The sequence below is a fragment of the Colius striatus genome, chromosome 1 (genome assembly GCF_028858725.1).
Source record: "Colius striatus isolate bColStr4 chromosome 1, bColStr4.1.hap1, whole genome shotgun sequence".
NCBI lineage: Eukaryota > Metazoa > Chordata > Aves > Coliiformes > Coliidae > Colius > Colius striatus.
The window spans coordinates 3,272,516-3,287,633 of record NC_084759.1 but is presented as its reverse complement, the minus strand read 5'-3'; the positions used below and the strand labels follow the sequence as shown (position 1 = coordinate 3,287,633).

Below are 15,118 nucleotides of genomic sequence, written 5' to 3'. Positions count from 1 at the left end.
AGAACCTGTGCTCTGCTGCAACTCGTGACCCAGTTGAGCTACCCTGACTTGGCTGCACTGAGGGCATGGGGCATGATTTCACACCCATGTCTCCCCCCAAACCCCCCCACTGCAGTCCCAAAACACAGAGTGACACTCGCAGAGTCTGACCGAGCTGTGTTTTGATTGCCTTGAAAGCAAAACCTAGCCTGAAGGAAGTCTGAAATGAAACCAAAGCACTTCAGAGCACAGTCTGCTGGCCAAAAATAACAGGATTCACACAATTCCAGTTCTGCTGCTAATTCATGGTCTGATGTTGTCCAATGAAAGGCAGAAGCAAAGCTTAGCTGCTGTGACTCCTCTAATAAATTGGATTGTGTGGAGACTGACTGCAGGGCATGAGTGCTGCGTGCTGAAATCACTGCGAGCAGAGTTGGATTGACAAGGCATCTGACCCCGGAGAAGCTAATGGCTTTTTCCCTTATCAGCTAATCGTATGACTCTGCCTTTACTGCAAGGAAACAAATAGCTTTTTAAGACACAAGCTTTAATGCCAGATGCTGATTGCATTATGTTACTCGGTATAATTCGATTTGGCCAATTGAAAGCAAGACAATGCCTCAGAGGTTTTGTTTTCCAGCAAAAAGAAAAACTTGGATAGGACACTGCACAGTAAACAAATCCTGGAGCTGAGAAGCTTCACCGAGGCTGGCCCTTCATCCTCCACAATTAAATGTTTCCTGTGGGATAAAGGAGTTTATGGAGCCTGATTTATGTAGCTGATAGCAGGAGAGTTACAGGTACATAGCAAGCAAGGTGTTATTAAAAAGTCCAAACCCAGTGATGTCTGACATGTGGGGAAGGTCAGGTTGGAGAATTTCAGTGCCACCCCATCTTAGACTCATAGTCACAGAATCACAGAATGGTGGGTTTTGGAAGGAACCTCTAGAGCTCCTCCAGCCCAACCCCCTGTGCTAAAGCAGGTTCCCCTCGATGAGGGGGCACAGGAACGTGTCCAGGTGGGTTTGGAAACCTCCCGAGAAGGAGCCTCCACACCCTCCCTGGGCAGCCTGGGCCCCTCTCTCAGCCTTATCTTCTCCAGGCTGAACAGCCTCAGGTCCCACAGCCTCTCCTCCTCACACACATGTTCCATCCCCCTGATCATGATCATTTCCCTGCTCTTCTTCACACCCAGTCCCCAGATCTGAACTTAGTGGTGTTTGGAGGTATCAGATGCTGCTCTCTCCTCTTGGCAATGAATGAGCAGCCCCCACAACCTTCACAAACACACTGGCCCTTCTCCTTACAGGCAGAGCTTCAACGCTGGCTCTCTGCAGTACTGTCGCCCTGTCTCCTCCCAGAGCATCACCAGCACTGACTCAGGAGACAGCGAGGAGAACTACGTGGCGATGGTAAGGGGCCCCACAGCTGGGATATATGGTCCTGGCAGGACATATCCATTTCCCAGCTCTGCAAACACATTCCCAGCTCGTGACATGCAAGTGTTCAGATAGTACTGTGTGGTGTACATCCCTATGTACATGCACATGCATGAAACAACGGCCATCATTCCTAAAATGATGTGGCCCATTGGGGTTTTAACTGTGTATGAGACCAGGAACACGTATCACCTACTTTGCCAGGAATCAAGAGGAGATAAAAAACATATATGGACTGTCAGGGTGAATTTTCCTAGAGTAAGTTGATTTTTTTTCAGGGTTTTTTTTCCCCTAATAGCTGCTGACATCATGTTTGTGAGGAGGGGTGGGACTATTGGAGCAGCAGCAGGGAGTGGTACTGCTTTACAGGGAGGGGATTTAGTCTCTCTTTATGAAGCTGCTGACTCGAAGCATATTTTTGAGGCAGTGTAACTAAGGGAGCAGAGGAAATCTGTGCTCAGTGTAGCATGGTTGTGATTAGTGAAGATCCCAAAGCTGGTCTGGCCTCTCTGAGGTGTGGTTCCTGGGAAATGCTGAAGCCCACGTCTGATGTGAGGCGTGTGAATAAAATCAGCACAAAGGCAGCAGAACTGCTCCAAGACATAAAATTAAGAGCATTAGCTTGAAATATTTGTTAGCTATATACATATATATACATATATATACATATATATACATATATATACATATATATACATATATATATGTATATATAGCCACCAAGCAGTTCTTCACACCCTGGTCCCAGAGAGGCAGGTGAGTACATATCCAAAGAACTCTTTAAAAGTGCCACCAAAAGCATTTTGTTGCCAAATTTGTGTTAATCCCTTTTTTTTTAACTTGCCATTTTAATCCTCGTTATCTCTCCTGTCTCTTCCCTGCATTAGCAAAACCCCATTTCTGCTTCTCCTGTTCCTAGTGGCACCAACAGCCCAGCACCTAAAAAGAGTTCGGGGAGTGTGGATTATCTGGCCCTGGACTTCCAGCCCAGCTCACCAGGGCCACACAGAAAGGTATGGGAGATTTTATAGGCTCCTGATTAAAAGTGATGCAGTTTTTAAGGGGTTTTATACACATAGGTCAGACTCAGTCTTTATTACATGTCAGCAACCTTGTGGATGTGCAGAGGTTCAGGGGATGCTAACAAGACCAGAAATTCAGCTGGGGATTGATAAATTTTGTGCTAGACCAGATACTCAGCTGGGGATTGAATACTCAAAAGCTGTCAGGAAGTATCCCAAAAAGTACCAGAACTCCTTTTTTCCTCCTTCAGAACAACAGGTCCTCCAAAAGCAGACTTGGATTTTCTACCAGGGATACTTTCAGGAGCTCATTCAGAAAATGCCAGACCCCTGTCTCTTGCCAGTCAGGTGCTTTTAAAGGATGGTATTTGCACTTTCAAGCAGTGAAGCTGGTGTTTAAAAGCTAGATCAGGATGAACTGATCAAGCCATTGACCAGTGAGAAAGAGCTGTGAGAAGACAGGTTGGGAATGGGATTCCTCTGCCAAGTGTCCTGTGAAAGTGTGGAAAGGGAAGCTCCTAAAGACCCAGATGTTGATTTTTTTTCCAGGTTCATACACAGGGGAAACAAACACCATCTTAAAGGAAATGATAGGGAAATAGGGAAAGGGAGGACCTCAGGACATCCCTACATCCAGAGGAAACCCTCTCTCCTGAGGTGACAGATGAGGCTTAGAATTCTCATATGATGAGGATTTCACAGTCTCTCCAGCAAGGACATATACCAAGATGAAGAGAGCACTCAGAGTGGGCTGAGGATGGATCAAAGGCAGATCCTGATGGGTGTCACCCTGAGCAAACTGGGAGGGAGAGGGACAGATTGGCTCAAGGAAAGCAGCACCTGGGCGAGGGGATGGTAAATGTCAAGGCATTGTGTAAACCTTTGTGGAAACCACCTGTGAATTGGCCTTGACTTTCCCAAACCCTCCCTTGTTTCCTAGGCAAAATGTCCTACTGATTAGGTCTTTTTATTATTTAACAGTTGTCCCTTGATTGTTTCTTTCTGCCCAGCAATATTTCTGCAAGTATTACCAATTTAAATCATATCCCAACCTGGAAAGGTGATTTGAGACCATCAAAAATCATCATCTGGCTGCAGTTGCAATCAGCTGAGTGTCTTCTGAAATGCTTGTAGAGGCAGACAAAGTTTCAGGATGCAAGAAACTATGGAGGGAAAAAAGTATTTCTTTCTTCCTCAGCAGGTCTCCTGGGTTGAACCTGCAAACATAGCTGTTGTCTTAGGGATGAAAATAATCTAGTGCCATAGGTGTGTAGAGTCAGCACAGCTAAGAGGGATGGGCCTGGGATTTTGATACATATCCATAAGAGTTTTTGAGTTCTTTACCATAGAAGGAAGAAGCTGAATTGGCCATGTCAGCAGTTAGATAGCAGATGTGCCACCAAACATTCCTGTCCCAGAGCTGTCATGAAGTAGAGATGCAGGAGCTGTTTCCATCCTCCCTTCACACTGCAGCCTCCTGCAAGCGAGATGCAGAGCAGAATGAGATTGTTCATCCAAGTCCCTTTGGGAGGTTAGAGGGATGGTGATGAGTTCTGAAGTCCACAAGAAAGCAGGGGAGGTGCTGGTGGACTTGCAGCACACGTGGCTGTGGTGCTGCTGCGGGAAGGAGTGAGAGGGGAAGAGCAGGGAGCTGATGAGTGACCGGGCAGTGGCCCTATTTCTCCTCCCCACAGCCCTCCACCTCATCAGTCGCCTCGGATGAGAAGGTTGACTACGTGCAAGTGGACAAGGAGAAGACCCAGGCGCTGCAGAACACCATGCAGGAGTGGACGGACGTGCGGCAGTCCTCGGAGCCCACCAAGAGCACGAAGCCGTAGTGCCTGGGGCAGGCGGCGAGATGGGCAAACGTCCCTGGCTTCCCCAGCCACGGCCCTGCCGGGCTCAGCTCCACTTGGGCTGGATTTCTAAGACTTGCCTGTGGAGGGGAGGGGGTCTGCAATGTTGGGGGTTTTTTTTAAGTCAAAAAGAGAATTGATTTCAGGGGAAGACTTGGAGGATACTGTTTGCCAGTGATAGAGACCAACGATGTTTGGTGGCTAGTTTTGTGCTTTAGGTGCTGGATGCACTATCCAGGAACTTCAACTCAGCAATACCAGATTTCACCCTACACACCTTTTGCCTACAGCTATTAAAGCCACCTTGTACGTGCTAACACTGCATCATCTTTCCCAGTCTTCTTCCATAGCATAACCCCAAACCCCGTCGTGCAGTTTTGCAGCATCTCTCACAGGACATCATTCCCCAGCTCTGATTCCTCAGTCCTTAGGACTGCCCTCAACTTTGCCTCCTCCCAATCCAAAACTGACCAAGAACCATTCCTTTTGAAATCACTTTGGTGTCCCATCTCTTGTAAATAATATGTTCAAAACCTCTGAGGGCTGTTCTCCTCATGGCAGGACAGCCCCGCTGGTTTTGGTTGGGGTTGTTAACCTTCAGCAGCCTGAAGAGCATCCAGACTGTCCCATTATATGCTGACTTAGAAGACCATGCTTTTAAGTGATGTGTGAGCATATGCTCACACACATGCATACATGAAACAGCCGAGCTTGTTGGGGTGTCTTCTGCTGTCGATGCATTCCAGCATCTCTCAAAGTCAATAGGCTGGAGAGATTGGCTTTGGATGGCAGAGTTTACGCCCTGACCCACTGCCTATCTGAAACCGATTGCCTGTGACTCTGGCCCTGAGAACCAAAATCTGCCCTTTGTGGAATCAAAAGAAGCCCACAGAGTGAGAGTCCTCCATCTGTGACCATCATGAGGAGCTCTGTGGTTGAGTACAAGGGATGCAGCGAGGCTCTGGAGACCACGTGTATCTGGACTGGTGTGAGGATGAGTGATAAGAAGGAAGTGGAAGGCTGTTGCAAGGACTGGGAGAAGGTGGATACTGTACTGCAGAGGTTGGGTAAGGAGGTCTGCTGGGATGTATCTTGGAGGAAAGGAGTAGAGCAATTGAAATGTTGGTTGACGGTGAGGCTTGGGAGGAGGCTGGTCAGGAGAGTCAATATGAGCTTTAATGGAGCATTGTGGTTGGTTTGTGGTGGGTGCAAAGGGCTGGATTAGATATTTTCTCCCCATCTTCTTCGATGATTCTTCAGCATAGAAATGGGACTTGTTAAAACTAATGACCCTCAGCTCTAATTATGGGTGGGAATCTGCTGCTGCCCCTTGCCAGCATCCTTGACACATTGAGGCTTTTGGGATCACTCCACAGGCAGCTGCTGGGCGCAGAGAGCCAAGAAAGAGGAGACGGATTACTGCAGAGATAATAACTCATGATCTCATGAAAACAGGAAGGACTAATGATTGCCACAGAGCAGCCTGATTGCCAGACAGCAAGCACTGACACAGATAAACAGGCCCACCACAAACCCAGAGCCAAACGAAGGAGACATGAGGAAGATTAGGTAATAATATTTATTACATAGCTGGAGCTATTCTTTCTGCAAGCTCAATCCATCTCAGCACCACAGGCTCTGTGTTCCACCAACACCAGCAAGCTGTATTGATTGTGGATGCTTGAGCAGTAACACATTTGTTTCAACATGGTCTAAGTTTGGAAAGGTCCAGATGTGAGCCACATGGGAATAGGTTACCAGCCCTTTAAAGGGCTGAGTGCTGGTACAAGAACTCTTGAACTTCCAACAAGAGTTTGTATTTTCTCCTTGCATGCCATGAAAGGGAAGGATATTGATGGAAAAGCTCTGGTGACCCTTTAAAGACATTGAAGCATTGGCTTGCTATAGGAATAATAAGCAAATATCCCAATGCTCATGGTAAAAATAATAATTACCTAGGAGGGGAAAAAAAGACCCCAATGGGGAGATGTAGCAAAGCCAGATGTTTTCTGAAGGTCAAGGAGTGTGTTACACTGGCTCTTGTTGAGGGCTTGCACACTTGCATGGTGAGATAATGAAATGAACGCCAGAGTACAGTGCTTCATGTTTCTACAGCCTGTTTCATCACTGCATCTAAGGGGAGACTAAGCATCAGGACTGACCCAGAGCCCACTGAGGTGTGTGTTCGCACTCCTGGTACTGAGCTCCCCAACCCTACTGAAAAGCAAATATGTCTTGAGTGGGAAGCTGTTTTTCTCCCATTTCATCCTCTAAGCTGTTAGGCAGCCCCAGCAGAAGATGAGGTTGGGGGAGAAGGGTTGTGGTGCATGCTGGATGTATTTCCCTGACAACATCATCCTGCTCTCTTGCCCTCACACTAAAACACAGTCGGCTCTGGGGTAGATTGCAGCAGCAAATTTGGGAATAGCTCCTTATGCTGCTTTGGGTCTGTCTCAGTAAAACAGTGTAACTATTGCCAAGATGAAACTGAGCCCAACTCCAGGCTAGAAAAATCTTGAACTGGACCAAAAGCCTGGAGAAATCAAGTCATAGCCCATGCTCAGATTGAATTGTTTTCTCTACCTGGAAGATGGGAGGATCAACAAGTCCTAAAGTATCCTGAAAGTGTGCAGACAAGGGAAAAGCAGCAGCAGTAGCCATTTCTTATGGTGCAGTGGCTTGACAGACAACACAGTGGTTTGGGATGCATTTTGCTGAGTCAGCACCCTGCACTGGGATTAGGTGCATCCATTGCCTACTCCCACATTGAATCCAAATTGTTAATTAAGATTGGAAAAGCCCTTTGAGGTAGTGGAGAAACTAGTTCCTTCCTCCACATCCCACAAAAGTCTGTATTTGGTAAGCACTGGCATGAGATGGCTCTTTTCCCAGGCTCAGACCCTCTCTTTTGAGCACTTGGTTTCATGAGCATCTTCAGTAACTGGCCCTTTGCATAAAAAGTCTGGAAACAGATGTTTTATGACTGCAGGTTGCTGCTCCCTCCCTGCTTTGCAGCAAGACCTGTGTTTTCCCACAAACAGATACATTCCTCCATTGTTTTCCCTGCTAAGCACCAAGTAAATGTCCCCTCCAAACAAAGCAGCAGCCCATAGACTCTATGCATGAGTCTATCAACCTCTCCTGAAAGCCATTAAGTAATCAATGGCTGCAGTGGAAATAGTCATTCCTGATGCTGCTCAGCTGATTACAGCAGTCCCTGATGATTAGTGTTTGTGCAGTAGTTAGTCTTAAACCATATTGAAAAGCAGCTGCTTTAATTACAGGGACTGCCAAGAACTTTGTCCTGAAGGCACTGAGTTTATCACATCCACTCTATACTTGGATGCTCAAGTATGACTGACTCCTTTGTTAGAAATGAGTATTTTAGGAAGCTGAGAACATTGCCTTTTAACTGCAATTAAAATGGCTTGAGCCTGCTCTTCAGCTCTACAGTTCCATTTAAAAAAAGGGATGTGCTCGTGCTTGTGTGTGTGTGTGTGTCTGTGCTCATGGAAGAGGGTTGTCTGAAGGATTATGACCTCAGTATTTAGTTTTATGAAGTACCAGGGCCATGGCTCAAAGCTCTCCCTGAACTTTAAATGACTAAGCCGGTGGTTTTAAAGGCAGAAGTCTCCAAAAGTGTACATCCCTTGCTGAGGCTGTGCAGCTGCTGCTCATGGCTCCTCTGCCTGGTGTGAACTGCCTTGGAACTGATTTGCTCTGAACTAACATTTGAGTGTTGTGTGGGAAACGTGTTTCTGTCCCTAAGTGGATGCCAGGTTTAGGCTTAGTCTCAGATCAGAGAAAGAAAATAGGTGTGAGTGCAATTTGTGCCAGGGCAAAGCTGAGTGTCTGGCTGGGAGCTAACTGTGGTGGATTTGGACCCAGAGCCACCAGGATTATGTATGGGGGAATGTGATGTTGGGAGGAGGGAAGGTGGGGGAGTTTGCCAGCAAGACTTGAGTCTTGGTCCTAATGACATGCTCTTTGGCATGGGATTCAGATCTATATAGAGTTGTAGGTTGCAGAGGTGTGGTTTGCTGACTAAAAGCCATGCCCTGGTGGCAGGGAAGCTCCCACTGCTCTCAGGGAGTCATCATCCTGCCCAAAAATGTGGTGCTTCAGGGCTCTGGCTTTCAGAGAGCTCTGGACCATACATCTGGCTCTGAATTGGGCAGAAGAAGCCCTACCAGAAATGTGGTGGGGACCCAGACATTCTGGGAGACACCTTGCTCTGGGGCTCCCATGAGCTGATCATGGGGCAGCAGTGACATGGCTTCACGGGCTTCTTCCACAGTGCTACCTCCACTCTTGGAGCTTTTTGGACTGGATCAACCCCATAGCTGATCCCTGGTTAGAGCAAGGGCTGGAGCTAGAGACACCTCCTCCCTCCAGCTTGTGCTGAGCCCCTGTGCTGCTGGGGCTGAGCAGAGACTCCTCTATGTGAAGGAAGGAGCCAAAGGCACTGCCTAGAGTCTTAAGCATCCATCCAAAACAGGGCTGGGACCTCTTCCCTAGTCATGAAGGCAAGTGGCAAAGCACAGGTCAACCTGTATGGCCATACCCTGCAGTGAAGGGACTTAATACACACTGGGACCATCCCTTGCACCTGGGAGAGTATTGGTTGGCCCAGACCAAGTCATTCAGGACACAGACACACGGTCCAAATAACCAAGGGACAACTTGAACCTGTAAATTTGACATCAACCCAGAGCTCTCTGCAGCCCCACACAAGTCTCTGCACCCTGGCATCCCAGTCCCTTGAGCATACCAGGAAAAGTTGGCTCACTTTGGCCACCCACTGGGAGAGGTAGAGCCATGGCCACATCTTATGTGGTGGTAGACTTTGGTAGGAAGGTGTTCAAATAGCTCCCAATTTGTGTCTGATCCAATGATCTAGTCTGTCATCTAGTAAGTGGGTAGTTTTCTGAAGTCATGTTTGCACTGTGTTGATGTTTTCCCACCTGGTGAGGTTGCTGTTTCATGGGAAGACTGCCCCTCAGCCACACTGTGTGGAGGGATGTTGTCAGGTCGTGATGGGTGCAGTGGAGCTCTGCCCACGGAGAAGCCTAACTTCTAAGAGGAGAGCCTAACCCCAACCCTCTTCAGAGGACACACATGGCCATCAAAGAGCCATGAAGAAAATCAGAGGGACAAGCCCAGCGTCAAAACACAAGGGCTGATAAACCAGTTTAGGGCCTCTGGTCTTTGCCCAGAAAGCACCAACCTGCACACATTGATCTTGTAACGGTTGAGGAGGCTCTTGCAGGTAGAGACATGCAGCTTTTGGTCATGATTTCTCCTTGGCCTGGAGTACTTCATTCCTCCATCAGCTTGACATTGGTGTCTTAGCCTTGTAGTCGCAGTTTTTATCTCCTTGTTCACAGCTCCTAGAGTTGGATTGTTAATCAGGTTGCTACTTCAGTGGCTGCTCTTGAGAAAAGCTGGTATGTAGTTAGGTGTCACCAAACAGCTCACCTCCCCTCAACCCACAGCCAGCCCATCCTAGCACATGGCATCCAAGTTTTAACAGCAGCCAGCAACATCTGGAGCAGAAGCTTGGCCATATGGCCTCATCTCTTGAGCTAAAAGAGCTTCTCAATGGCCTTGCATGCAATCAGCAGGCTCTTAATTTTTGATGTAGCACATTGCAAATGGGTTCATTTGCAGGCCAGTGGGTTTACTTTATGGAAGCAGTTTTCCCAAGAGCAGGACATAAGAAACCATCATTTTTATTGTTGTTCTTTGGGTGACACCACACTTTACTTTCAGGTGGGATGAGGGGGTTCATTTGAACTCCATATCCCACTTTTTCTCCAGATTGTAAAATGAAGATCTTTAGTACTTATTCCACCCCCTCACAGATGCATCATGAGGTGTAGTGAATGGGCATCTAATGATGCAAAGAGCTGGTTTTGAGTCTGCATGCAATGTCTGGGCAGGTGTAATCATGAGATGTAGTGAATGGACATCTAATGATGCAAAGAGCCAGTTTTGAGTCTGCATGCAATGTCTGGGCAGGTGTAATCATGAGATGTAGTGAATGGACATCTAATGATGCAAAGAGCCAGTTTTGAGTCTGCATGCAATGTCTGGGCAGGTGTAATCATGAGATGTAGTGAATGGACATCTAATGATGCAAAGAGCCAGTTTTGAGTCTGCATGCAATGTCTGGGCAGCACGTGGTGCTACCCCATCACCATGGCCAGCATCACACATGACACTGAACATCCTGCTCTGCAAAACTCATTCAAAACCCCTCATCCTTTGTTACCAAGGTGGAAAAAAACCTGGCAGGATTTTTCTCCTGAGCGAGGTGAGTGTGTGGGGGAAAACCAGCTTGCACAGTTCCAACGTTCTGCTGCCACGTTGACCCTGAAAGTACCACATTTTGTCTCAGAGCCCTTTTGGATATGGTCGGTGAAGCATGTCATAGAGAGGGGAAGGGAGCACCCTGGGCTCCATGGAGAGCCTGGTGATGAACCCCATAGGGTTAGGACCAAACCTTTAGAGTAGTTATGTCTCACTCAACCCAGCCCTTGACTTAGCCAATGGGCCCCCATTGCCTTTGAGCATCGTTGCATCCGTGGGAACGGATCCAGCCAACATTAGGGTAGTTCTCTCCATTTGTTCCTTAACCTGCTGCGAGGTGGGGCCAGAGCCCTGGCTTTGAAGCAGGGATGTTTTGTGTGTTTCAAAGCCTTTGACTGTTCTTAAAGAGGAGTATTTTTCGTTTCTTTTTCCGTTTGTAGAAGGAAGGACAAGAGTAACCTGTGGCAAACTGTACAGTACGTGTCTTCTTGTGGTGTCACTGTTTGAATGGTTATTAAGTTTTCAAATCACTGTGGACAGCTAATCACTTAAGTTATTAATTTATTCTTTGGGATTTTATTGTTTGGTGGGTTGGGTTTTTTTTAAAAGTAATTTGAAACAATTATTTATCCTGTAAATCAGTCTTGAGTGAAGCCTAGATAATACTTTTTTTTTGCTGTTAATAAAGATGGTACATGCCTGACATGAAGGTGATCTCATTTTTAAGTACTGTATATGCAGCGGGAAAGCAACGAGAAAATAAAGGAATGATGATAAAAAGATATCTCTCACTGGTGACTCCCAGCATGGCTTCAGAGTGGGGAGAGAAAGGGGGAACTAATGACCACATCGACTTGAATTATGCAGTGCCTTTAGAGCTTTCAGAGCATCTTCTCAGCGTGTTGCCAAGTATTTCCCACAGCTTCAGGTGTCCTGTCTGTGCATTGAGGCCATTTAGGATGCAGTCAGGGTTTTTTTCTGATACCAGAACCCAAATCATGTGTTTTTCAGCTGCTAAAGTGAAATTCCTACTATCTGTCTGCTCCAGACAGACAATTTTAAACATAAGAAAAACTGTTTCAGTGAGGGAGCCCTGGCTCAGGCTGCCCAGGGAGGGTGTGGAGGCTCCTTCCTTGGAGCTCTTCAAAACCCACCTGGACACGTTCCTGTGTGACCTGATCTAGGTGAGCCTGCATCTGCAGAGGGCTTGGACTGGATGATCTCTAAAGGTCCCTTCCAACCTCTACCATTCTGTGATTCTATGATTTTGATGTGTGCAGGCTGAGCACAAATGCTGCCTTCCTCGCCCACCAGTAGCTCAGCACCTGTGAACCCTAGCTCAAGCCACCAAATCACCATAAAACCTAAGCACAAGAAGAAATCTTTTTCCCTAGAGCTAAAACTTCAACCCCCTCTCAATCAAGGCACTTGTATCTACTTTTTAATTTAAAAAAGATAGCTGGGGAAAGACACTTCCCTAGAGCACAGCCTCTGTAGCCCCCTTTCTTAGACAACAGTTGCATCACCTCATGTCTGCAGCATGTCTGGGATCCCAAAGCTGGAGCTAAAGACTCTACTGTGAGCTCCCCTCCAGAGAGATGTGTGACACTAGGGGCCATACTATGTTATTTACTGTAGTATAGACTTTTACCAATATACCATATACAACTATTCCTGTTATCACTAAAGCTAATATTGAGTATATACTGTAATTGGTACAGTATACATAGTAACATATCATACTGATGCTATACTAGGCTTTGATATGGTTCTCCATAATGTTCTTACCTCTAAATTGAAGAGGTAGAGGCTTGATGGATGGACAAAGAGATGCATAAGGACTTGGCTGGATGGACGTGTTCAGAGAGTTACAGTCAACAGCTCAGTGTCCAAGTGGAAACCAGTGGAAACTCCAGCAAGGAATGTCCCTCAGCAGCCCATACTGGGACCAATACTATGAAACCTCTTCATCAATGACACAGACAGTGGGATTGAGGGGAAGCCTCGGCGAGTTCACAGATGACACCGAGCTGAGTTGTGTGGCTGAGGCTCTAGAGAGAAGGGATGCCATGCTCAGGGACCTGGACAGGCTGCAGGAGTGGGCCCATGAAACCTCATGAGGTTCAACGAGGCCAAGTGCAAGGTCCTGACCCTGGGTCAGGGCAATCTCCAGTCTCAATATAGGCTGGGGGATGAAGGGATTGAGAGCAGCAGAGAAGGAATTGGGATACTGGTGGATGAAAAGCTGCACATGAGCCAGCAATGTGTGCTGGCAGACCAGAAAGCCAACTATACCCTGGGATGCACCAGAAATTGCATGGTTAGCACATCAAGGGAAGGGATTGTCCCCCTCTGCTCTGCTCTGCTCTGCTGAGCCCCACCTTGCAGTGCTGCCTCCAGCTCTGGGCACCAACAGCAGAAGGACGTGGAGCTGCTGGAGAGAGTCCAGAGGAGCCACGAGATAATGCCAGGGCTGGAGCCCCTCTGCTCTGGAGACAGGCTGAGAGAGCTGGGGGTGTTCAGCATGGAGAAGAGAAGGCTCTGGGGACACCTTAGAGCAGCCTTTCAATATATAAAGAAGGCTTGTAAGAAAGACAGACTTTTTATCAAGGCCTATATGGAAATGACAAGGGGAAACAGTTTTAAACTGAAAGAGAGTAGGTTTAGATTGAGCATAAAGACAATTCTTTTTAACATGAGGCCCTGGCACAGGCTGCCCAGAGAGGCTGTGGCTGCCCCATCCCTGGCAGTGCCCAAGGGCAGGTTGGATGGGGCTGGGAGCACCCTGGGCTGGTGGAAAATGTCTCTGCCCATGGCAGGGGGTTGAGTGGAATGAGACCTTTAAAGGTCCCTTCCAATCCCATGGTTCTATGATTCTATGATATTAATAGTGTACTACTAATGGTCATCATACAGCATAGTAACAGTACAGAATAGCTAGAATACTGTAACACATGGTATATTCACAGTATTCATAGGAATAGTAATTATCAATAGTATTAATAGTGTACTCATGCAAGCTTTAGTATAAATATTTAGTACATTTCTCATGTCTTATATTTATCTGATTATTCTATAATCCTTGGAGGACCTTCCTTGGAGGTCTTCAAGGAAGACCTGCCTGGAAGGAAGACCTGCCTTCAAGGATGGTCTGCCTGGACATGTTCCTGTGTGACCTGATCTAGGTGACCCTGCTTCTGCAGGGGGATTGGACTAGATGATCTCTAAAGGTCCCTTCCAAGCCCTGCCATTCTATGATTCTATGATATAGGTGTATATTACACAGACATGCAAATACATGTTTGTACTATATATATATATATATATATATATATAGTAATTACTTTGGGAAGAGGATCATGGAGTAACTGTAGATAATACTGGGGGAAACAAAAGAGTCTAAAAGGGAGGACCAATGCTAAGAGTTACAAGGAATAAGCAGGGACTAAACCAAACAAACCTGCTGGAACAGTTGAAGCTGTTGGAACTGCTCAGCCTGCCATCCATGCTGAACACTGCGTGCAGTTTGCCTCTGCCCATCTCAGAGAATCTTGGGGGGAAAAAACACAGGGTAGAGCACAGCTATGATACAGTCTCTTCATTTTGCATGTTGGGTTGATTATCTGCCTCGATTATTTAGATTAAGATCAAATCAAGTCAGAGACAGTTTCCTGCAAAAGCACCTTTCAGCAGGTGGCCCAGCAAATGCCTCCAGGTGACACTGCAGCACAAAGCCAAGAGCTGGCATGGCAGCAACACAAAAGCTTTCTGCAACCTCTTTGGATGGGAGGTTCATAAAAGTTTATTCATAGTACCAGAAAACACTGTACTTTTGGTGTAACTTCAGTTTTAGATTCATATTTATTTCCTCTAAGCACCACTTTACGTCTCGTGGACTTAAACACAACAAACACGCTCCACTGCTCATCTACAAAAGCCCACCAACAAGATTGTGGCCTGCATTCAGAGGGCTGGAAGTCCCCATCCTACCTCTGCCCACTGCCCTCTTCCAGGCAGGGTTGCCTCACATCCATGAGGTTGGATGCTCATCTCCCATCAGCCTCCCCATCTCATTTTTGACCTAACAACCCAATAGCTGTGTCTAGAGCAACAAGACACTGAGTCTTTATGTCGAATTAATTCATTTCCTTTATTCATATACAGGAAAGGCAATAAAAGAATACAATAGCATACACCAGAGATTTGATCCCAAGTGTCCTCTCTACCAGACTTTCTGCTTACATTCTCCAGAGCAATGTCTGTGCTTTGCCTTTTCCTCCTGAGCAATACAATATTCCCACCCCAATACCCCACGGTCAGGATTAGGCCCTGCACCCAGGACCTAAGGCACAAGTCTCTGCCACTTGAGCTAGAGAAATCTCTACTATAGGCATGAGGGAGGAGCAGGCAGGGGAGGGAAATAGGAGGGAGTCGTGGTACTGTAGACACATTGCCCAGGGCTTGGGTTGGCCTCCTGCCACCAAAATCAGCCCCTGCCCCATTACTGATT

General features: G+C 46.9%; 1 protein-coding gene across 2 annotated transcripts in view; it reads left to right on the top strand.

Annotated features, from left to right (window-relative positions):
* GAB2 (GRB2 associated binding protein 2) overlaps window positions 1-7,736 on the top strand; it is a 102,852-nt gene extending 95,116 nt beyond the window's left edge. For both annotated transcript variants that reach the window (XM_061990513.1, XM_061990504.1), the window contains exons 8-10: window positions 1,289-1,391; window positions 2,306-2,431; window positions 4,135-7,736. In XM_061990513.1, coding sequence (XP_061846497.1) covers window positions 1,289-1,391; window positions 2,306-2,431; window positions 4,135-4,278 — 373 coding nt within the window. In that variant the 3' untranslated portion in view covers window positions 4,279-7,736. The remainder of the gene's footprint in view (window positions 1-1,288; window positions 1,392-2,305; window positions 2,432-4,134) is intronic.
* Window positions 7,737-15,118: the final 7,382 nt, after the last annotated feature.